At 43.7% G+C, this 24,099-nt stretch overlaps 1 protein-coding gene and 1 long non-coding RNA gene across 2 annotated transcripts in view; one reads left to right on the top strand and one right to left on the bottom strand.

The window, feature by feature from the left end:
* Positions 1 to 3,519: 3,519 nt before the first annotated feature.
* Positions 3,520 to 12,413, top strand: LOC114486127 (uncharacterized). The gene is made up of 3 exons (XR_003679379.1): positions 3,520 to 3,734; positions 11,285 to 11,392; positions 12,353 to 12,413. It is a non-coding gene; the product is annotated as an uncharacterized lncRNA (long non-coding RNA).
* Positions 12,414 to 15,103: 2,690 nt separating this feature from the next.
* RGL1 (ral guanine nucleotide dissociation stimulator like 1) overlaps positions 15,104 to 24,099 on the bottom strand; it is a 133,883-nt gene continuing 124,887 nt past the window's right edge. Inside the window, exons 17-18 of the mRNA XM_007115666.4 lie at positions 20,529 to 20,643; positions 15,104 to 17,500 (exon numbers count right to left, since the gene is read on the bottom strand). Of these exons, the coding sequence (XP_007115728.1) occupies positions 17,313 to 17,500; positions 20,529 to 20,643 (303 nt within the window). The 3' untranslated portion in view covers positions 15,104 to 17,312. The remainder of the gene's footprint in view (positions 17,501 to 20,528; positions 20,644 to 24,099) is intronic.

Genomic DNA, 24,099 nt, shown 5'->3' with positions numbered 1-24,099 from the left:
GGGTTCCATGGGGGGTTTACTGCCCTTTGGTTTTCCTAATGGGCTGTTGATATGTTTGTTCCAGTTTCTTTTCATGGTCACGATCATCTAACCAAAGTGGTCTAATGTGATTGATCAAAATTAGTATGTTTTTGACAGGGGAAGAGAATAGGGAAACTAAACCCAAATTTCCTAGATGGCTAGAAAATAGGCTTTATGGCAACCATTAAGATGAACTTCAATCCAGACACCTTGTCCCTCAGTTCATTATCCATATGATACTGGCTCCCACATTGAGGTTGAACAGCATGGCTCAGAGATTCGTCCAAGGGAAAGGTGATCACCACACTATCACATCAATAAATGGGTAGGCCTGGCAGCCAAGTCAACTGGACCACATCTATTGGTCTAGTGGGCCCATTTTATGTCATAGATGTGACCTTGAAAACTTGAGTATGTTCCAAGTTTGGGGTGTGGGGGAGGGGGAATCAGATCATTTAAAATCAAATTAATTGGGCTTTTTCTTTAAAGGCATTTGCCATGAGCCTTATTGCAAAGTGACTTTTTCATCTTAGTCCCCGTTATCCAACAGGGATGGGTATTTGGGTCTGTGTGTGACTTGGCATTTGACTATCATGGCAATTGAAGCTCCCATGAGGAGGTGTCCATTTTGCCATGAGGATATAGTTTCGTAGATATTTGAGGGTTTGTGTAGATATTTGAGGAAAACACTCAAACTTTGGCCTTCTTTATTATGGTCACTTGAGTTGGGATGCTCTATTTATGAAGATAAATTTAATATATAAGGGGCTGGGGCTGGTGTGTAATTGCTGCCCCGGGGGTTCATGTGCTGCTCCAGCACGTCAGACTGTCCTCTCCACCCTGAGCCTGGGAGTGAATTGCAGGTGTGAGTTTTATGAGTCACTGTTAAGAGGCAGAGCACATCTTCAGGCCAGAAACTGTCCTTGCCTGGGATTTTCATTCTATTTTGAATTATTTATTTTACAAAATGTGGGGGAAATGTCTGTAGGATAAGGCAGAGAAACATATATGTCAGGCTTTTATTGCCAACTGGGAAGTGGTGAGTGTAGACACGTTGGTTCCAGAATCTGGTTCTTCTGCATTTCCCAGCCTGACTCTTACAGGGAGGCCTGTTGAGTGGGAGATTCTAACCTTCTGGAAACAAATGATTCTCCACCTCAGGCGAGAGACCTTGGTTAGAAACAATGGACTGATCAACTGATTTAGACCAACAACCAGGGAAGCCTTGGAGTCAGGATCCTGGGCAGACCACCTCTCTGCTTTCTTCATAAATGGATTTTATGTAAAATGCAGAGTTGGACTACATCATCTGTTTCAGCTCCACCGTCTGTGATCCTTGGATATCTCATGACGGTTTGCTTTAGGTTTCTGTTCTCATGCCTGCAAGCAGTAAAAGTTGGTCTCCAGAAATCCCCTCCCCAAGCATCCCATCCACACACGCTCCTCTCTCTGTGTCCTGGGTGTTGACTCTGAGCTTCATGCTTTGGAGCAGAACCCGTTGGTGGCCTTGCTGGGTGCACCAAGCTTCCTGCTCCCCATGAGGGCCCCAGGCTGCAGGACAACCCGGCAGCTTCCTTCCACAGAACACCAGCCTTGGCCTTCCCTCTTGACTTATGGTTGGTTCTTCTGCATTGACCAATAAGCTAGGAGACTGAGGGAAGGGATCTCAGCTGCCTGATTTTTACTGCTTAGACATAGCTATCAGAGCTTGACTCTTGGTCGAGAAAAGCAGAGCATCTGGGGAGCTAGTGAAGAACCCTTGGGCGATTCCTAAGGTTTCCTTGGGTATGCTGTACTTCGTTTGCGTATTTGAGTGTGTGCAAATGTGTGTGAATTTCATGGTTTGTTTTTTTTTTAAAGGGGTGGCCGGTGGCTGAGGTATTGGGAATGGAGTAAGATTTAATTAATTTTTGTGTGGTTATGTTTCATAGAGAACGTTGGTGTTTTTTTTTTCTTTTTCCCTGTCAGCTGGTCTGGTGGGTTTATGAATTCTCATTCTTAAAAGGCATTGTTCATAAATTCTAGAATTTTAGATTAGGACTGTTCTACTGTGAATAAAATTCTGGCTCTGTTAGCCCAGCCGTTGCTTTTCTCCACTCAGGTCTAGAATCCCAAGCAGTGTTCTTTCATTGTGAACATTGTGAGCTGCAGACGCAGCTTTTCTTTAGAAGGTCATCTCTTCAGCAATCCAGGGATTCCTTGACCTCATTATTCTTTCCTGCCTCCCGTCTAGCCTTAAGTCAAGACATTAGACCTTCGCAGTGTCAGAGGACTTTGCCTCCGTCATGGCACCTGCTGTCTGCCTCTGGAAGTTAAACCCTCTCTGGATCTTGAAATCCAAGGTGTAATCTTCTGGATGGACCGCCCTGACTTCAGCAGTGCTGATGCCGCTGAGTGTGGACTGAGTGTCTACAATATGCAGACGACACACTGCACGGGCCTTGCTTTGTTCACTGGGGCCTGCTCCAGGAACTCTGGAAAACAAGAGCCAGCATCCCAGCATCCTACACTGTCTGTCATGCTCTGTCGTTTCAGGGTGGGGAAGTGATAAACTACTTGCCTTCTAGAGCACTTTGTGAAAAATTAAAAAACGTGCAACTCTATGATTGTTCATTGGTTCCTCCAATGCTGGTCAACAGCCAACACTGCTGGAATTTCCAGGTCTGCAATGGCCAAGGATGTCAGAGGCCAAAGGTAATCATCACTGCTGTGCAATCCCTGTGGCAAAGAACAGAGGGTGGTCACCAGCCTTCCTGTCCAGTGGGAGATGTTTTAGACTGCTGGAGAGGTGAGTAAGCCAAAAAGGATTCTAGGCCTGCAGTGGGAGGGTGATGACGGAGGATTCATCTTGCATTTCTGTGCTATTGGTCAGCCTATCTATCCATTCATCAAAAGATACTGAAATGCTTGTCCCAGGCCAAAGAGATTTATCTTGGGGCAAAAAAAGGAGAACCCATGTTGGCCTCAATGACCCCCTGTATTTCAGTTCAAGCTCCTCCAAAACCTCAAAAACCAGGTGTGAGCGCTCCCTTGTTTCAGGCCCTGTGCTGAGCACTGAGATGCTAAGGAGTCTAGAAAAGGTCCCTACAGCTGTGGGGTCTATGGTCCAAGGGAGCAGCCATGTAAGCAGGATGGCTTTCTTTCCGAGGCTGGAACAAAAGGGTCCATAGGACCCAGGGAAGCTGGTTCTGCTGAGGAGGGGGCTATTGGGGGCACGTTTGCTGGGAATGTGACAGTTGTGTTGGGTTTGGGAGCATGAATGGGAGTTTAGGAGAGGGAGGAGGGTTGGGCACAGAGGGTGGGAATGGTTTCCAGGCACTGCGGAGGTATGGGGCTGTGGAAGGGCCTACTAGGGAGTGATGGGGAGCTGGGTAAGACCGAAGAGTAAGCTGTGTGTTGGAGTTATTGAAAGGAAACATTCTTGAGACCCGATAACGATGGCAAGGCAAGGCAGCTACCCTCCTGCTCCAGACTATCCTCACGAATGCAGAGACCATTGTTTCTGGGGGGAATTCTAAGTTTGGTTACTCTCCTGATAGACAATGCAGAGATTTCCAGTAAAATGTCGGTGTCGGAAACAAAATTCCCGTTCAGCTACACACATGGGAATATTTTCACTTACAGCTGGAACAAATCCATCTAATTAGTAACTAAGATAAAGATGAGTTTTCCCAAGAGGCTTCTACAATGTGCTTTCAAGACATTCTTTCCAAGTAAGTGATCTTTATGACTGACAAGAAATTAATTCAGTGAGGATTTAACTAATGACAAAGTGAGAGTTAAAGTGAGGCTGGTCATTTGATAAAATAGCATGTCATGGATGATCTGTTCAGAAAGCTCAGCACAGGCAGCCTTGGAAATAATCATTTCACCCATATTTTATGTTTTGTGGGGATGTTTGTTATCTCAGAGGGAACCTTCCTCCCCTGGAGACTTCCTGATTAAACGTGTCAGTGGGAGGGGAGCCAGGAGGAGAGAGCAGTGACATGGGAGGGGCCTCCCTGTGAGTGGGCTGATGGCATTCCCTAAATCGAGCAGGGTGGCTGAGACAAGGGTGAAGAGTCTGGCCTGTGGTGGCCAGTATGTTGATTTTGGTTTTGTTTTTGCCTGCTTGGAAAAGAGAGAAATGGTAGGTTTTAGTACATTGTGTTAACAGATTACATAGAAAATGGTGCCTTCTCTTTAATTTTTAATTAAAAAAAATTTTTAATTGAAATATAGTTGATTTACAATGTTATGTTAGTTTCAATGTACAGTGAAGTGATTCAGTTATATATGTATATATGTATGTGAATATATGCTTTTTTTTACTTTCTCTTCCATTATAGGTTATTATAAGATATTGAGTATAGTTCCCTGTGCTATATAGTAGGTCCTTTTTGGTCGTCTATTTTATATAGAGTAGTATGTATATGTTAATCCCAAACTCCTAATTTATCCCCACCTCCCCTTTTGGTAACTGTAAGTTTGTTTTCTATGTCTGTGAGTCTATTTGTTTTGTAAATAAGTTCATTTGTATCATTTTTTTTTGATTCCACATATAAGCGCTATCATATGATATTTGTCTTTCTGTCTGGATTACTTCACTTAGTATGATAATCTGTAGGTCCATCTGTGTTACTGCAGATGGCATTATTTCATTCTTTTTAATGACAGAGTAATATCCCATTGTGTAATATATGTGTGTGTATATCATATATATATACACATATATATGTGTATATGTGCCACATCTTCTTTATCCATTCATCTGTTGATGGACACTTAGGTTGCCCCCATGTCCTGGCCAATGTAAATACTGCTGCTATGAACACTGGGGTGCGTGTATCTTTTCCAATTATGGTTTTCTCCAGGTATATGCCCAGGAGTGGGAATGCTGAATCACATGGTAGCTCTATTTTTAGATTTTTAAGGAACCTCCATACTCTTCTCCATAGTGGCTGTACCAATTTATATTCCCAACAACGATGTAGGAGGATTCCTTTTTCTCCACACCCTCTCTAGCGTTTATTATTTGTAGACTTTTTGATGATGGTCATTCTGAACAGTGCGAGGTGGTACCTCATTATAGTTTTGATTTTCATTTCTCTAATAATTAGTGATGTTGAGCATCTTTTCATGTGCTTTTAGTCATCTGTATGTATTTTTTGGAGAAATGTCTATTTAGATCTTCTGCCCATTTTTTGATTGGGTTGTTTGTTTTTTTGATATTGAGCTGTATGAACTATTTATATATTTTAGAGATTAATCCCTTGTCAGTAGCATCATTTACAAATATTTTCTCCCATTCTGGAGGCTGTATTTTTGTTTATGGTTTCCTTTGCTGTGCAGAAGCTTTTAAGTCTAATTAGGCCCCATTTGTTTTTTTATTTTTATTTCCATTACTCTAGGAGACGGATCCAAAAAGATGTTGCTGCAATTTATGTAATAAGTGTTCTGCCTATGTTTTCCTCTAGGAGTTTTATAGTATCCGGTCTTACATTTAGTTTTTTAATCCGTTTTGAGTTTATTTTTGTATGTGGTGTTAGAGAATGTTCTAGTTTCATTCTTTTACATGTAGCTGTCCAGTTTTCCTGGCACCACTTATTGAAGAGACTGTCTTTTCTCCAGTGTGTATTCTTGCCTCCTTTGTCATAGATTAATTGACCATAGGTGCATGGGTTTATTTCTGGGCTTTCTACCCTATTCCATTGATCTATATTTCTGTTTTTGTGCCAATACCATGCTGTTTTGATGACTGTAGCTTTGTAGTATAGTCTGAAGTCACAGAGCCTGATTCCTCCAGCTTCATTTTTCTTTCTCAAAATTCCTTTGGCTACTTGGGGTCTTTTGTGTTTCCATACAAATTTTTAAAATTTTTCTTCTAGTTCTGTGAAAACTGTCATTAGTAATTTGATCGGGATTGCACTGAATTCGTAGATTGCATTGGGTAGCATAGTCATTTTGACAATATTGATTCTTCCAATCCAAGAACATGATATATCTTTCCATCTATTTGTACCATCTTTGATTTTTCTTTAATCAGTGTCTTATAGTCTTTGGAGTACAGGTGTTTTGCCTCCTTAGGTAGGTTTATTCCTAGGTATTTCATTCTTTTTGATGCAATGATATATGGGATTGCATCCTTAATTTCTCTTTCTGGCCTTTCATTGTTAGTGTATAGAAATGCCACAGAGTTCTGCATATTAATTTTGTATGCTGCCACTTTACCAAATTCATTGATAAGCTCTAGTAGTTTTCTGGTGGTGTCTTTAGGATTTTCTGTGTATAGTATCATGTCATCTGCAGACAGTGACACTTTTACTTCTTCTTTTCCAACTTGGATTCCTTTTATTTCTTTTTCTTCTCTGATTGCCATGGCTAGGACTTCCAAAACTATGTTGAATAATAGTGGCAAGAGTGGACATCCTTGTCTTGTTCCTGATCTTAGAGGAAATGTTTTCAGCTTTTAGCATTACGTGTGATGTTAGCTGTGGGTTTGTCATATATGGCCTATATTATGTTGAGGTAGGTTCCCTCTGTGCCCACTTTCTGGAGAGCTTTTATTGTAAATGGATGTGGAATTTTATCAAGCTTTTAATGCATCTATTGAGATGATCATATGGTTTTTATTCTTCAGTTTGTTAATGTGGGGTATCACACTGATTGATTTGCAGATATTGAAAAATCCTTGCATTCCTGGGATAAATCCCACTTGATCATTGTATGTGATCCTTTTAATGTCTTTTTGAATTCTGTTTGCTAATATTTTGTTGAGGATTTTTGTGTCTATGTTCATCAGTGATAATTGGTCTGTAATTTTCTTTTTTCGTAGTATCCTTGTCTGGTTTTGGTATCAGAGTGATGGTGGCTTCATTGAGTTTGGAAATGTTTCTTCCTCTGCAATTTTTTGAAATAGTTTCAGAAGGATGGGTGTTAACTCCTCTCTAAATGTTTGATAGAATTTCCCTGTGAAGCCATCTGGTCCTGGACTTTTGTTTGTTGGGAGTTTTTAAATCACAGTTTCAATTTCAGCACTTGTGATTGGTCTATTCATATATTCTATTTCTTCCTGGCTAAGTCTTGGGAGATTGTACCTTTTTAAGAATTTGTCCATTTTTCAAGGTTGTCTATTTTATTGGTATATAGTTGATAGTAGTAGTTTCTCATGATCCTTTGTATTTCTGTGGTGTCGGTTGTAACTTCTTTTTCATTTCTAATTTTATTGATTTGGGGCCCTCTCCCTTTTTTTCTTGATGAGTCTGGCTAAAGATTTATCAATTTTGTTTATCTTTTCAGAGAATCAGCTTTTAGTTTCATTGATTGTTTTCTATTGTTTTTTAGTCTCTATTTTATTTATGTCTGCTCTGAGCCTTATGATTTCTTTTCTTCTAACTTTGGGATTTGTTTGTTGTTCTTCTCTAGTTGCTTTAGGTGTAAGGTTAGGTTGTTTATTTGAGGTTTTTCTTGTTTCCTGAGGTAAGTTTGTATAGCTATAAACTTCCCTCTTAGAACTGCTTTTGCTCTGTCCCATAGGTTTTGGATCATTATGTTTTCATTTTCATTTGTCTCTAGGTATTTTTTTAATTTCCTCTTTGACTTCTTTAGTGACCCATTAGTTGTTTAGTAGCATATTGTTTTGGTTGTTTAGTAGCAGGTTGTTTAGCCTCCTTGTGTTTGTGTGGTGGGGGGGCGGTTTGCAGTTTTTTTCTTGTAGTTGATTTCTAATCTTATAACATTGTGGTTGGAAAAGATGCTTGATACAATTTCAATTTTCTTAAGTTTACTGAAGCTTGCTTTGTGACCCAGTATGAGATGTATTCTGGAGAATGTTCCATGTGCACTTGAAAAGAATGTGTATTCTGCTACTTTTGGATAGAATGCTCTATAAATATCAATTAAGTCTATCCAGTCTAATGTGTCACTTAAGGCCTGTGTTTCCTTACTGATTTTTCTGTCTGGATGTTCTGTCCATTGATGTAAGTGGGGTGTCAAAGTCTCCCATTATTATTGTATTACTGTTGATTTCGCCTTTTATGGCTGTTCACATTTGCCTTATATATTGAATTGCTCCTATGTTGGGTGCATGTATATTTACAATTGTCATATTTTCTTCTTGGATTGATCCCTTGATCATTACATAGTGTCCTTCTTTGTCTCTTGTAACAGTCTTAATTTAAAGTCTATTTTGTCTGATATGAGTACTGCTACTCCAGCTTTCTTTTGATTTCCATTTGCATGGAAAACCTTTTTCCATCCCCTCGCTTTCAGTCTGTATGTGTCTCTAGATCTGAAGTGGGTCCCTTGTAGACAGCATATATACAGGTCTTGTTTTTGTATCCATTCAGCCTATCTGTCTTTTGGTTGGAGTATTTAATCCATGTACATATCTATATGTATGTTCTTATTGCCATTTTATTAATTGTTTTGGATTTGTTTTTGCAGGTCTTTTTTCTTCCCTTCCTCTTTTGTTCTCTCCTCTTGTATTCTGACGACTATCTTTAGTGTTGTGTTTGGATTCTGTTTACTTATTTGTGTGTATATCTATTAATACATTTTTGGTTTACCATTACCATGAGGTTTTGATATATGTATGTTTTGATATTTGTCTGTGTATATATATGATTGTTTTAAGTTGCTGGTCTTTTCATTTCAAATGCATTTCAAGATTCTGCATTTGTACTCTCGTCCTCTTACAATTATTGGTTTAGATAATCATATTTGTGTGTGGATGATTTCCTACATTTACTGTATGTTTGCCTTTACCGGTGAGCTTTCCCATCTTGTAATTTTCTTGTACCTAGTTGTGGCCTTTTCTTTTCCACCTAAAGAAGTTCCTTTAGCATTTGTTGTAAAGCTGGTTTGGTGGTGCTGAATTCTTTTAGCTTTTGCTTGGCTGTAAAGCTTTTGATTTCTCCATCAAATCTGAATGGGAGCCTTTCTGGGTAGAGTATGCTTGGTTGTAGGTTTTTCCCTTTCATCACTTTAAATATATCATGCCACTCCCTTCTGGCCTGCAGAGTTTCTTCTAAAAAATAAGCTGATAACCTTATGAGGATTCTCTTATATATTATTGGTTGTTTTTCCCTTGTTGATTTTAATATTTTCTCTTTATTTTTAATTTTTGTCAGTTTGATTACTATGTGTCTTGGTGTGTTCCTCCTTGTGTTGATCCTGTATGGGATTCTCTGTGCTTCCTGGACTTTGGTGATTGTTTCCTTTTCCATGTTAGGGAAATTTTCAGCTGTTATCTTTTCACATATCTTCTCAGGCTCTTTCTCTCTCTTATTCTTCTTCTGGGATCCCTATAATGTGAATGTTGGTGTGTTTGATATTGTCCCAGAGGTCTCTCAGACTGTGCTTTTTTCTTTTTATTCTTTTTTCTTTATTTTATCCCATGACAGTGATTTCCACCACTCTGTCTTCCAGCTCACTTATCCGTTCTTCTACCTCATTTATTCTGCTATTGATTCCTTCTTGTGTTTTTCACACTTCAGTTATTGTACTCTTCAATTCTGTTTGGTCGTTCTTTATTTCTTCTAACTCTTTGTTAAAAACTTCTTGTAACTTCTTGCTCTGTGTGCATCCATTCTTTTCCTGAGTTCTTGGGTCATCTTTACAATCATTACTCTGAATGCTTTCTCAGGTAGATAGCCTATCTGCACATCACTTAGTTATCCTTCTGGGGTTTTATTTTGTTCCTTCATCTGGAACTTATTCCTCTGCCATCTCATTTTGTCTAAACTTCTATTTGTATTTTTGTATGTGTGGAAGGTTAGTTACGTTTCTTGACCTTGGAAAAGTGGCCCCCGCTGTAGGGGATGTCCTATGTGTCCCAGCAGTCCACTCCCCTCTCATCACTCAGTGTCTGGGGACCAGCTGGTCCCAGGGTAGGGTATTTGTAGACTTAGTTCTGCAGGCTGTGGGACTGTATATTTATGTTTCTCCAGCTTGGAGAAGTGGCCATCTGTATGGGATGTGCTATATGCCCCAGTAGTACTCTCTCATCACCCATGGGCCAGGGACCAGCTGGTCCCAAGGTAGATTCTGACCTGTGTTTGCGGACTCAGTTCCACAGGCTGTGGGACTGTATATTTCTTGCTTCTGGTGTCTGCCCCCTGGTGGGTGAGGCTGGTTTAGAGGCTTGTGCAGGCTTCCTGGTGGTAGGAGAAAATGGTGCCTTCTCTTATTATGCACACGGAATGAGGAAATGGCTTGAATTGCAGCATGAAGAGTTTAGGTGCGCTTTCAGGAAGAATTTGACAGAATTATTAAATACTGAATGGGTTCCAGGCAAGTGGTGGAATGGCTCCGTTAAAATTTGTTGTTGGGCTGGAAAGTGGCTTCCTTTCTGGTCTATAGATTTGCCTAGGATGGCCTGTGTCTTTGCCTCCACCCGTAGGTGTACTGATATTGAGATGATCTTAGCTCGGGTCCCTCCTGCCACACCAGGGAGGCCGCTCACAGCCCCAAACCGCCCTCCCATATGCCCTCAAAAGGGATGGAAAGAATGAAGGATCACCTCTAAACACTGGTTTCTCTTTATTTTTAATTTACTGAGTTTATTTTTCTGCTCCTCCCTGGAGTTTCTTCATCTTGGCTTCCTCTGCTGTGGGCACTCTGACCAAATCTCTATGTCTGAACACCAGCTTCGTGCTCCCCCACCGCTGGTCCAGAGGGGGCTCCTCTGGGTGCTTCCTGTTCTAGGGGAGGCTGGGCAGGAGTCTGGGCTCTTGCTCATGGGGGAACGTGATTTTCAGTGTCCCGGACAGCCCTCTCTCTCCGTTCTTCAGAGAAGCTTAGAAAATAACTTGTGACAAAGTGTCCTCTCCCAAAGGGAACTGGCAGTTTGGGGAAGACCCTCAGACAGGAGTTGATGTTTGTGTTGATGGTGTTGTCTGAAGGGTTTTAACTGCTCTGTAAAATGCCAGCATGAATTGGGAAGACTTGAAGGGGATATTACTGATTAGGACGGCCACAGGGAGGAAACCATGCCCACAGCTGAGCAGGGAGGGGAAAGATGAGGGGTGCAGGCCTTAGGGAATTAGAGGGGAGAGGAAAGAGGCAGCTTCCAGGGCACAGCACAGAGGTTCAAGTCCAGGAGAGAAGTGCAAGGGCCGGGGGGATAAGAAAACAGATTCAGGCTCATTAGTGGAGAAGTGAGGCTGGTGCACAGGCTGGAAAGGGAGGGAACCAGAGGGGAAAAAATAGTAGAAGAGAGGCTTGGAATGGAAGTGGCAACCCAAGTCCTTAAAATGACTATTTTATCCTTGCAAACCTGCAGCAGTGGAAGAGGCTGAGGTGGCAGTGAGCTGGACAGCATGCAAAGGAATAATTGTGATGCCCAGGGCCCCCAGTGCCTGAGGAACAGCAACAATTCACCATCCTGCATGTGAGTCATCCCTGGATAGAGGGAGAGTCAGAGCAGAGAGCCCCCTTCTGCAGGGAAAGAAAGATACAGGTCTGGGAGGACAGGGGAATGGGGGCTCAGCTTCTGGTGAGAGAGCTGTCCCTCCCTGACCGCAGAAGGAATCCAAAAAAGGTGGGGACCCTGACAGGAATCACCTTAGGCTCTGGGAGGGGGATGCTCCAGCTCAGGGCTGTTTCACACGGGCCAGTGGCTCCCTTCCGAGCCCGTCCAGTGTGTGTCCCTGTGCAGCCTCAGCCCCGCCAGGAGGCACCGTGGTCAGGGCTGCGCAGGGCCCACACTCCCCTCTCCCCAGCCTCTTTGGAGCGGGCCTGTGGAGCAAGCTGCAGGAGCCCTGGCTGCCCGCCGGCTCCGTGAGTCAGTCTTTCCCCAAAGCAGCAGCAGGCTTGATTTTCCCAGGGTGCTGTTCAAGCATCTGAAGTCCCATGTCTGAGGGTCACATCTGCCCTGTGTGGCTGCTTATTAGGGAAGGAGGCTGGAGGGCTTCTAGGAAGACAGCACGCCCTCCCCTTAGGCCACGAGCTTCCCAGGAATAACAGCAGTGAACTCTTACAGTAAGCGCCAGAGAGAAGTGCTTTCTTTATGTGCGCTTTGTAATGTAATACTACATGAACCTCCAGAGGTAGGAACTATTTTCAATCCCCACTTTTTAGATGAAGCAATAGCTAAATGACTTGCCTAAGATAGTAAGTGGGCTGGGAGTCAGAGCTAGGCAGTCACATCCCACCCACACCAAACTGCATCCATGCAAAGCTTCTAGAGAGAGAGTCTGCCTCATTTCTTGTTTCCTCACTAATATCTAATGTTCCTGTCGCTCGGTCTCTCTCTCACACACACACAGCCTGATGTACAAAGAAGCTCTGCAACCCCGTCCCCTGTTTACTTCCCATCTATGAAATCTCATATATTAATTTTTTTTTTTAGCTGATTAGACCAATTCGCTGACTTGCTGGAGGCTTGGATGTCAGATGTTCTATAAACGAGGATCATCAGAAGTAGACATCTGGGGGCAAGGTATTATTTAGAATGCTTCTCCCATTTTGAAACTGGTGCCTTGGTATTGGATTGGCCAAAAAGTTCGCTCGGGTTTTTCCATGAGCTGGTATGAAAATCCCGAACGAACTTTTTGGCCAAGCCATCTTTTTGAAAATGGCTGGAGCAATCTAGAAACAGTTTAAATCATTTACTTTTCTTCTTTTTTCAACTTGATTTACCGGTACCCTTTGTGTGGGAGATTGTGACTGCAGCACAGAATGTTGCACTGAGTTGAAACAATCGTGGGAATAAAAATGATTTCTCCTGAGGAAACTGTGACAAAGTACTCGATACTGATCACTGGCGTTCGCTCCTTTAACTCCTCATTCAGCTGGTGCTTTTCACCCACCCCTCGGGTTCATCATGCATCCTAGGTGGGAGTTAACTCGCAATGTCATCCTGGTCCTTACGGCCCTGTTTCCCCGTCTGCTAGATGAAATGATGCCCAGGATAACAGGCAGCAGTGCTCCGACCAGCAGCAGATCTCTCCTTGGAGGCTTGACAGAACCAGCCAGATGCACATCTAAGCAAGGTAGCCTGTGGAAATTCACAAGTAGCTTTTGGAAATTCACATGGTTGGAAGGCGGGGCATGGAGCCAACAGACCCCAGGCATCCTCTGGAGCTCCAGCAGGCTGTAGAGAAGCATCTGTCAGGAAAGCCCAGTCCACCGTGACAGCCACATAGCAGGGTTTGGTCATTCAGAGCCCTGCCCCTGACCTCTGGCAACTGACTTAACTGCTCTGGGCCTCAGCCCCGGGATCTGTAATACGAGGGCAAGGACTACATGATTTGTAAGATTCCTTCCAACTCTTAAGAAAATGTTAAATACCTCAAACTGTTAAATAAGTGAATTGCTTCCACACAGTTTTCTGGGTAGAGACGTTGAAAAACCACACCAAGTGGTGGTTTTCTAATTCGGAGTCTTAAATTAACTAAATTTGTCTGGCTTCTATTTGAATCTCGCAGTTTATGTGTAAACACTTTAAATTGCCTAGATTTTTTAAATTTGACCTACAACTACGTCTGTAAAGTAGCTCCTAGTTTAGTTGAAGTAGGGACCACATTAGAAGCATGTCAATTGGTGGTGACCGCATGTTAGAAATAAATTCTATAAGGCTAATTCTAAACAAAATTAAATTACTCTTGTTTTTTCTCCTCCTTTGAGCACCTCTCTTTCTTCAACCCTTCCTTTGCTCTGTGCAGCCCCCATCTCAAGTCCTCACTGCCATCTCCTCCAAACACTTTTCGGAGAATGTGGGAAGATGAACAAAGCCATGCACCCGAGTGAGAAGACAGAACTCCTTTGTGCGGGGACGGAAATGCTCGTCTACTCCAGGTGTCCTCCTACGTTTCCCCACCTCCCCTGCGTTTAGATTGGGGCCATAGACTGGCCAATGGACTGTGAATGGAAGTGATGTGGTCCCTTTCGTCTAAGGCAGTCAGGAAGAGTTGTGAGTTCTCTACCATCACTGGAAGTTGAAGGAAAAATCTGAGATGGCGGAGTTGCAAGATGGAAGCTGCCTGGATCCTTGGAGCTGCTAAGGAGAGCTGCCCGATTTGCAATACCTAGTTCAGTTTTCAACGTGTCATATCTTAAATTACTGAGATTTCATGGTTTGTTACTTTAGCCTAGGCTAGCCTAATAATCCCTTCCAGAATTATTTCATTTTAACAGAGATCCTAGGGGAAACGGTAATGCAAAACATGACGGAAATAACTTCTCATAGTGGAACTGTGGATACAGGTTGTAACTGGTGCCATTGCGGCAGCCCTGTAGAAAAAGAGGGTTGACGTCGGGGAAACTTCTCGATACCACTAAAACTGGGACACGGGGCAATACTGTATGCCTCTAATGGTCCTGTGCTGCATGGCAAATTTGAAAAGGCTCCAGAGAAGGAAATTTTAAGACATTATTCCTTCAGGCAAAAATCCCCCCAAGCTGCTTCTACAGGGAGGCAAAACAAGGGAACCCATTTTCTCAAATGATCTTGAAAACATAGTCACCTAGTGCCAGACATAGAAATCCCTTTTTTTCCTGCCCATATTATCGATTATTAAAACACCTACTTGGCTTTCTCCACTATCCCACAAGGACCCAGAAAACTTGATAATTTGGGTCCATTTAGGAATCCCGTTTTTTTGGGAAACAATGTGACGGAATGACAACGTGCATCTGTTGAATGAAGCTGCCTTTTGGGAAGACCTTGTTTGCTTCCTCCACAGAGGCCCTCCCGGCTTCCGGAGCACCATGGATGGTTTCAAGAATTGTGCAGATGGTAGCAATGGGAGACTCAGGAAAGGCTGTCAGTCAAAAAGAAGGTAAAGTACTGCCTTGAATCCCAACTCTTAAGTTTGCTTTTATACAAAGTGTCCCCAGCCAAACTACTCCTAAGAATGCTGTCCAGCAAGGCATCACATCTGATGGCAGTTTCCTAAGACGTCATTCTTTCCCCTAAATGCGCACGACACTTGCCAGTGGAGAGGGTCCCTCCTAACTGGGCCACTGGCTTTCCCTCTGCTCCCTGCAACTGAACCAGCATGGGCTTCCAAAATGCTCCTTGACGTGCCTGGAACCCAGATCCACCAGATTAATACTCCAGATACAATCCCTTTGGGTCTGGCCGCACATGCCAGCCAAGTCCCAAGCCAGTTTATTAATTTGACCAAAAGGTAAACAGATGATGGAGATGCAGAAAGACAAGCATGCGAGCAGCTAAAAGTATTAACCCGGCTGTCCACCAGGAAACAAATTTAAGACATTTAAAGTGGCATTAAATAAATGAGGCTATGTTTTATCTACTTGTAACTTCCATTGTCTTTTTTAAAAAAGGAAAAAATATATATATATATTTTACATTGCAGTATATAAATCTAGACTCTACATATACAGTATAAATACACAAGGCGAGCACATGGGCACAACATGTATGTCTTGGTAGCCGCGCCCTAAACCAGGCCAACAGTTCTACATTTTCTTTTTGACCTTCCGACCAAGAAATTCAGGCTGAGGCTATGTTTCCTTCAGTCCCCATAATGTCTAGCACCCTGGCCGTCCCTCCTCCACGCACAGAAGCACGAATCGAACCAGCCTCGCAAACAAACAGAAGAAAAGTGCTTTTCAACTAGTTGAAACCAGTCGGTCTTTACAATGCGGTCTGATCTAGAAAGACCTAAAGGAAATCTGAGGCCTTCCTGGCTCATTCTCGTTCTTTGGTCCACCGCCACAAATCTCTAGACTGTCCCTGGTGTTTCTTGCAGATTTCATATGGCTATTTATGTAACATAAATCACACATAACCTTTGGGAGCTGTCTTACAGGATAGGAGAAAAAAAAAACAAAAGCTCCACATTACAATCTGCACTTCATGTCTGGGTTCATTCTTTATTTTTGGAATTAACTGGTATTTTGAGAATTTTCTTCTTAAAAAGGACAACATTCTGAAAGTGCTTCTTAAACGTGTCAACATCCCACATATGGCTTTGTAGTTCAAACCCCAGCCACAGCTCAGATGTGGAAGGGAGAGGATGATGATGGTGGTACTGGAGACAGAAGTGTCACTTAACAGTGATACTGTGATACCAAGTGTGGAAACCTGAAAAAAAAGAAAAAGTTATTGATTCCATCTGGAAGAATGTACCTCTTTAGAAACGAGTTGGATAATATACGGAGCCCCATTTCCTTCCCCGTGACTAAGCACAGGAAGGCTATAAAAGTTAATAAGTAAAACAGGACACTGCTCTCAGCAGTGAACATCTTCCGAGGGGCTATTCACAGAGCAATCGCTGTTCAGAAATCTTTCACAGGCTCAAAATCATCAGTTATAGTCAATCGCAGTAGGACTTTCTACACCTGAGGAACAAATTGCACGTAATACAGAGGTACTGCGATCCAGATGGCAAAAGACTGCAGACATGTAGTTTCACGTGCAAAAGGCAATCAGAAAAAAACAATGAAGTAGAGGCATTCCGAGACAGATGAGAGTCCACATGAGTTATCGTCCTTTTGCGCTTTCCTTTCTGGCTGATAAGTTACCAAAGAACATGGCTGTATGTGCAAGAATGATTGTGGTATGTTCTTTAGCGGGGGAAACAAACAATGCCGTTGCCAGAAATCAAAATGGGCTTGTGTTGCCTCCAGAGGTCTCACAACGGCTGGACCAGTGGCTCAGACAGGCCTCCAAAGCTGCTCCTTGCCCTCCCTGGGGTAGCAGAAACTGGCCGATGCAAGCAGAGGTCAAAGCCACTGGCTCATCCAAACCCTTTCCGAGGTGGCCTTTCATTCAGCCTGTGGCAGTTCCCGCCTCTGCGGTTGTTCTTTTCTGGTGGCACTTGATTGAGAAAGTAATCCTCTCCCTTTATAAAAATAGTCTGGACTGCTTATAATACTGGCACAAAGGACACTCTGTATTCCTAGGGTTGATTCCGTTTACTTGGAAGGTATGAGACGAGGTTCTCAGTTCCTTCCAGTTCCCTGTAAAAAGTGACCTCGACTTCCCAGGCCATTGTGCAAATTTGTTTCTCCATAGTCCAGAATATCCCATAAGTCCCTCATATTTATATATATATACACACACATACCAAATATGTGTACATACATATATATTTATAAATGTGGGTAATTTTGCATTTCGGTCTCAGATAGGTCAAAGAGAATCATCCTTTTCGTGTCAAGTTCATCTCCGATTTCCCCACGATGCCCATCCTAGTGCCTTGCACACCAGAGGTACTCAATAAATATCTGTCCACCTCACCAATGATCCTCTAACACCGGGTGGTAGCTGCAATCACCACGGCCCGTTCTCAGCCCCACCCTGCCTTTGGCAAGCAAGGGGCCACTGGTCTCTCCCTTCAGAGGGTGATTTTGCTGTGTCTGTTGCTCCAGCAGCCCCGTTTGGCTGTCCTGGGCAACGTCAGGCTGGTCCGGCTACGCAGTTTTACTTGCTCTTCCACAGAGTTCTTTTTGCGTAAGATGAAGTCAAAGTTCACTTGGCTGTTCATGGCATAGAAGACATTTGCCGAGTCTGGGATCACGAGTTCTAAAAAAGATGAGGAAAGAGAGGTAGTCAGCTCGTGTAGGTCAGCCCAGCACTGACCGTGGCAGGTGGAAGTTCTGTTCAGACACACGGCTGGGACTATGGCCCTTTGTCCCTGGAATGCAAACGGAACCAGACAATGACCACCACTCCCTCCCGGCAAATTGGTTCCAACAATTTCCCAATCCCAAGTTAAAGTAGGACGGGAATAAAACACAGACCTACTAGAGCATGGACTTGAGGACGGACATGGGGAAGGGGAATGACAAGCTGCGACAAAGTGAGAGAGTGGCATGGACATATACACACTACCAAATGTAAAATAGATAGCTGGTGGGAAGCAGCCGCATAGCACAGGGAGATCAGCTCGGTGCTTTGTGACCACCTAGAGGGGTGGGATAGGGAGGGTGGGAGGGAGGGAGACGCAAGAGGGAAGAGAGATGGGTACATATGTATATGTATCACTGATTCACTTTGTTGTAAAGCAGAAACTAACACACCATTGTAAAACAGTTATACTCCAATAAAGATGTTTAAAAAATAAATAAAATAAAATAAAAAACAAAAAACCTAAGTGCGAATCCAATCTTAGAAATTCAAGCCATGAACAAGATGCGCAAATGCAGGATGTTTTAGCTGGAAGGAAGTGCAGTAGGAAGCAGAGGCCTACAGGAGTTAAAAGACATTCCCAGGGGCACAGCTAGTCAGGGGCAGAACTAGGACCCGAACCCGGATTTCCAGCCTCCCGCAGTCCATTTTCCACTCCACTATGCAGTTTTTCACAGAGACTAAGCGAATCCAATAACACGGGAAAAGGGCAGAAAATCTACACCGTTTTCCAGAACTCTTTACTTGGAATATCAAAATATTCTTTAATTAATCCCAAATCAAACCAGTATGTTACACCATTTGAGGCCTTGCTTCCTTAAGAACTTGCATTTTAATATTAAAGGGCAACCAAATAAGATAATATCTATCTCTTAACATTTAAACCGTTGCCTACTGCAGTGACTCCCACCTATATAGATAGCTGCAATTTCTGAACAAGGATTATTCCAAGCATAATATGAAGTTATTGAGCAAAGTGATTTGAATTCATTTTTATTTTTAAAAGAAGGTATATACTCTTTAGCACTCAGGGGTAATGGATATCTTAAAAAAACAACAGGGGTAAAAAAAAGGTAAAATGTGCAAGTCTTGCTTTGTGGCAGCGCAGTGACGGAGGCAACCAGGAGGTGTGTCTGCCCGAAGAACTGGATTAAGTCGACCTTATGTTAACTTCAACCACTGAGATTCCACAGCACGACTGACGCAATCAGGTTCTGCGTGACTCTGCTACATTTTGCACAAATGTTCCATAAAGGATAACTCCCTTAAAGTGTCCCCAGTCTCCTGCCCACATATTCCTGGGTCAGTAAACAACCTACCTCACAGCTATATATCAACATATCTCCAATACGGTACACTTTCGGGTGCATTATTTCCTGTCATAATCACCCATGATGCACAAGGAACCAGTAGGGTATTGTCACCATTTAACTAATTAAGGACCAAGGCCCAGGGAGGTCAAGCAGCCCACCTGCCACCAAACAGCTGGTGAAGCGGGGCCCCAGCTGCACTCCGGGACTCCTGGACCTTCACACCCACTGGCCTCACCTTGGCGTGTTGGTTTGCGGACGACACGGTAAAACCCGAGAGACCACTTTTCAGGCTTGGACTTTTAACAGTAACTATATTAAAAGATGAAACTGACGGGCTTCCCTGGTGGCGCAGTGGTTGCGAGTCCGCCTGCTGATGCAGGGGACGCGGGTTCGTGCCCCGGTCCGGGAAGATCCCACATGTCGCGGAGCGGCTGGGCCCGTGAGCCGTGGCCGCTGAGCCTGCGCGTCCGGAGCCTGTGCTCCGCAACGGGACAGGCCGCAGCAGTGAGAGGCCCGCGTACCGCAAAAAAACAAAAGAAAAAAAAGATGAAACTGAGAAAGGTTCGCCCCACGACCTAGGGCTCAGCTGGACAAAAGAAAACTTCCAAGAATTTTCTCAGAGGCTATAGTTTTTCATCGCTAAGAAAAGGTACGACTCCAACTTTGCCTACTCTCGTCGGGGCCCGAGATACAGCCCTGGGTGATTTGTTGGTCAAATGGAGTATGAATAACTGCTCCCTTCCATCCCCCCCGCCTTGTATAATTCTTCTTTTCCTTTCTAGGGGGAATGCTTGTTGGGGAACAGCCCTCCCTTGAGACACTTGCATTGGTCTGTGCTGGGTCTGTCAGCAGACAGACCTCCTTGTGCACTTGGAAAAGAGACTCAGTCGGCCTGAGTCTCTTTCTCGGATGTGACACGGCATACCAGCTCGCCTCCTACCCCTCAACAAATACAACCCCAGTTCAGATTAGCAAATCGATACATGCAGGGGGATTATGTGCCCGGAGTTTTCATAAAAGGGATCTCTTCAACTAATGGACTCCTAGGCAAGCTGGAGCATTTCATAATCACCCATTCTTTGCCTCAGTAAGTGTGAGGTAAAGAGCCTTGCAATCCTGGCGCCGGACGCTTTTGCCGCTTGAAGATCCATCATGAATAAGGATCAACTGCAGGACAGACTCTCATAAGTGGTTAACTGAAACCATGAGAAATTATCGCAGGAACTGCGACCTTTCAGGGTCACGCACAACCTGGACACACGTTATTGGTTAATGGAGGTGCGCGGCCGTCTGCAAAGAGCCAACAGACCCCGTCCATCCCCCAACTGCTGACACAGGGAGGGACCTCTTCCTACAAGAAGGCTTGAGGAGGAGTTTACAGAGAACGGGCGGGAGGAACGCTCGGCAAAACCGCAGAAAGCAACAAGGGTTGCTGGGCGACCAGCCTGAGGCGCTGGATCCTACAAGCGAGGTGATGGCATACGGCTCCCGGCAACTCCACCCTAGCGTGATTAGAAACCCTCACTTGGCTCCATTTAAGAAAGACATTGTATCCACTTCCCGTCTTCTCACGCTGGGGCAATCTGCCTTGAGAAGGGACACGCGCCTACCTTTGTCCTCCGAGATGACCTGTACCAGCTCGTACACCTCAGCGGGGTCCGAGTCCAGATTGTGTTTCAACATTGCCCTCTGGATCACGGCGGGAGTTTTATCCTGGCTCGTCAACTGGAAAGACAGTGAAAGGGTGTGTCAAGCATTTAGCTTCATGTCTCCTGGAAGAGTTGTGCCGTCCCGGGAGACATGGCCAGGTGGAGTGAGAAAGGACCAAGAGCCAGCACTCCTAAGTTCCAGTCCTGGCTCCATCCTCAGATAACAGGTCATCTTCTCTCTCGGTCACCTGCTCGCTCAGAGCCACAGTGTCTTAACCCCATCAACACAGAGAGCCTGGGTGCCTCGCCAGTTCCAATGGAGGTTCCGATGGAAGAATATATATATGAGGGAATTGTGAAAAATGCACAGCGTTTGCAGTCCTGGGCCAAAATTATCCTCACCTGTTGAGCACTGGTTACAACCTGTGGGTCAGAACGGCCACGGTTCTGCACACTGACCGTTTCAAGAAGCACAAGTGGCTCTACAACCCAGGAATCCCACCCCTAGGTATCTACCAAGAAAAATAAAAGCATTATGTCCACGAAAGGACTTGTACACAAAACGTTCACAGCAGATTTATTCGTAACAGCCCCAAAGTGGAATCAACCTGAATCTCCATCAATAGGAGAACAGGGGAGGATAAAGACAGTGTAGTGCGTTCACGATAAGAGCACGACTCACCAGCTAGAGGGAGCTGAGAACTGAAACATGCAACAACGTGATGCATCCCACAAACATCACGGGTGAGCCAGAGAAAGCAGACACAGAAGACGACACGCTGAAAGAGTCTGTTCTTTCAAAAACAGGCCAAATTAACCTGTGGGGTTAGAAAACTAGCTAACCTTATCTTCAACTAAGGTTAAAGCAGGATTGAAGGGGCATAAGGGAATTTTGGACGGGGTGGATAAAAAATGTTAGGTATCTAGACTTGGGGTGGTGGTTATGTAACAGAAGTATACATATGTAACTATATGTATACATATATATGGTTATAGTTATAAAAACCCAAAGAACTAAACACTTCAGATCTATGTATGTAATTATATGTAAATTATGCTTCAATAAAAATGAGCTTCTAAGTGTTTAAAAATAATAAATCTAACATTTTTTAAAGTACAAGTTAAGCCTCCTCTCACCCCAATTCTCCCCTTCATCTCTGCCCATCAGCCAACTATTCTCAGGGTGCTCAGAGCAACAGGAAAAGGGGGCCGACTTATGTACTATCCCTTGGGTGATTTCTTTAAATTTGAAAGAAAGCAAAATGAAACACAGATTATTCTTACTTAAAAATAAAAGCTGTTCTCACCAAGAGGTAAGAGGAGAGAGACAGCCAAAAAAAAGAAGAGACGACGACGTAGTAGTCTGATTTTTTCCAAGAAACTGTTATTGTGAGCCCAAGGATGTCTGGGCCCACAGGCCTCCCTCGGATCTGAGGCAGCAGCTGTATTTGTGATTCAGTAAACAATATGAATTACAATGAGGTCCCTGTAAGTGACAAAGACCGTGCTCAAGGGTCTGTTACCAAAACATCTGGCACCTCCTTATACAAGGGAGAAATAGATGCATACAAAATTCTAAAGGAGAAAAATAAATTTTTCACAGTCTAAAGGAAGTACTCCTGCAGCTGGATCAAACTGGTCCAGGAGCATAAAAAGCCAGAGGAGAAAGGACACCACCTTGGGGGATGGTTGTTGGGTTAAGGTGGGTTAATGTTAAGTTATCAGCTTTAAACCTACCTAAGGAGAAAACCAGGCTACCCTTATTTTACCTTATACCTCCCCAGGTGTGTCCAAACAAGGATGGGCTGGCCAAGGGCTTTCCTTGAGAGTCTGTCACTTTGTACCATAAACGCTAGTGCGGGGAATTGATGATCACAGACAATACTAACAGCTCAGCCGTGCAGCCTTACGCTGATATCCTGAACCAGCACTGGCCAGTAGATACATATAATTCGAGCCTCATCTGTAATTTTATTTATTTATTTATTTTATTTTTTTTAGTTTTTTTTTTAATGTGGACCATTTTTAAAATCTTTATTGAATTTGTTACAATATTGCTTCTGTTTTATGTTTTTGGTTTTTTTCTGGCCGTGAGGCACGTGGGATCTCAGCTCCCTGACCAGGGATCGAACTCACACCCCCTGCGTTGGAAGGCGAAGTCTTAACCACTGGACCGCCAGGGAAGTCCCTCATCTGTAATTTTAAATACCTAGTAGCCACATTTAAATTTTTTTCAAAAGGGAAATTTTAATATTTTACTTAACCCAATACATCCAAAATATTGTATCAGCATAAAATCAATACAAAATTGTTAATAAGATATTTTACGTTCTCATTATTGTTATTTTTTTGTACCAAGCCTTCAAATACCTGGTGTGTATTTCACACTTACAGCATATCTCAATTTGGACTTTGCCCGTTTCAAATGCTCAACCACCACATGTGGCAGGTGGTTACGATAACGCACGATGACGACGCTTAGGTGCCACCCTCACACACCTTTAACAGGAATGCGAAACATTCTCTGTACCCTTCCCGGGGCTTAGTTTTCTAACGCCACAGGTTGGGCCTGTTTTTGAAAGATCAGACTCCGGCAGGATGTGGGATATCTGATTTCTTTGGCTCAACACGGTGTTTTAGAGATTCATCCACATTGCTGCGTGTTCAGTTCTCAGTTCCTTTTAGTTCAGAGACACCGTAGTTACACAGCTGGCACTTACTCCCCTGGTTGGCATATAGGAGAGAAGCCATGTGAGTAAACCACCCTGAAAATACAATAATACAGCTGATGACCTCGGCTGCCTGGTGGCACCCCTTCCTCTCGGACACTCGCTTATCACCCCTCCCTCACTACCACGTGGGTTCCGCCTCAGCCCTTCCTCACTCGCTGCACGACCGCATCCAGCTGGTGGAGCTGGACAACTCCCAGCGTTCGACCCCAGCACCACCAGCCTTGCACCAACCTGTGTTTCTCACCACCTACTAGGTGATGCCATTTGGATGTCCTATGGTGACCTTGGATTTAAGCGCACCCCAAACCCCCTGCTCCCGTAGTTACACCGCACTTGACGGAACCACCAACCATCCGGCTGCCTGGACAACCTTTCGTCCTCCCTCTTCCACTGCCCCAGAACAGTAACCAAAAAGTTCATCACTAAATGGATGAATTCCATAATTCTAACTTAGAAAAATCTTGCAAAAATCCATACCATCTGCAGCCACATGACCATCATTCAAACCCTTAACACGTCCTACATGGAATACAACGGCAGCTTCTAACTCGCTCCGCCACCTCCAGTCTACTCCCCCTGCACTTCTGAATCAGGTCTCCACAATGCCAGCTACTTCTCTAAAGAACAAATCTGATCGCCACCTAAAAGCCTGCGATAAGACTCTACTGCAAGATTAACGCAAACTCCTTCATGAGGCCCGCAGGCCCTTTACAATCTGATCTGACCTCTAATAAAGTATTTAATACATTTTGAAAAATGCTTTATGATCTTTTTTTTTTTTTTTTTTTTTGCAGTACGCG

Source organism: Physeter macrocephalus, chromosome 4, assembly GCF_002837175.3.
Source record: "Physeter macrocephalus isolate SW-GA chromosome 4, ASM283717v5, whole genome shotgun sequence".
NCBI lineage: Eukaryota > Metazoa > Chordata > Mammalia > Artiodactyla > Physeteridae > Physeter > Physeter macrocephalus.
Note: the sequence above shows the minus strand (reverse complement) of the source record. Positions and strands in the feature narration are given on the sequence as shown.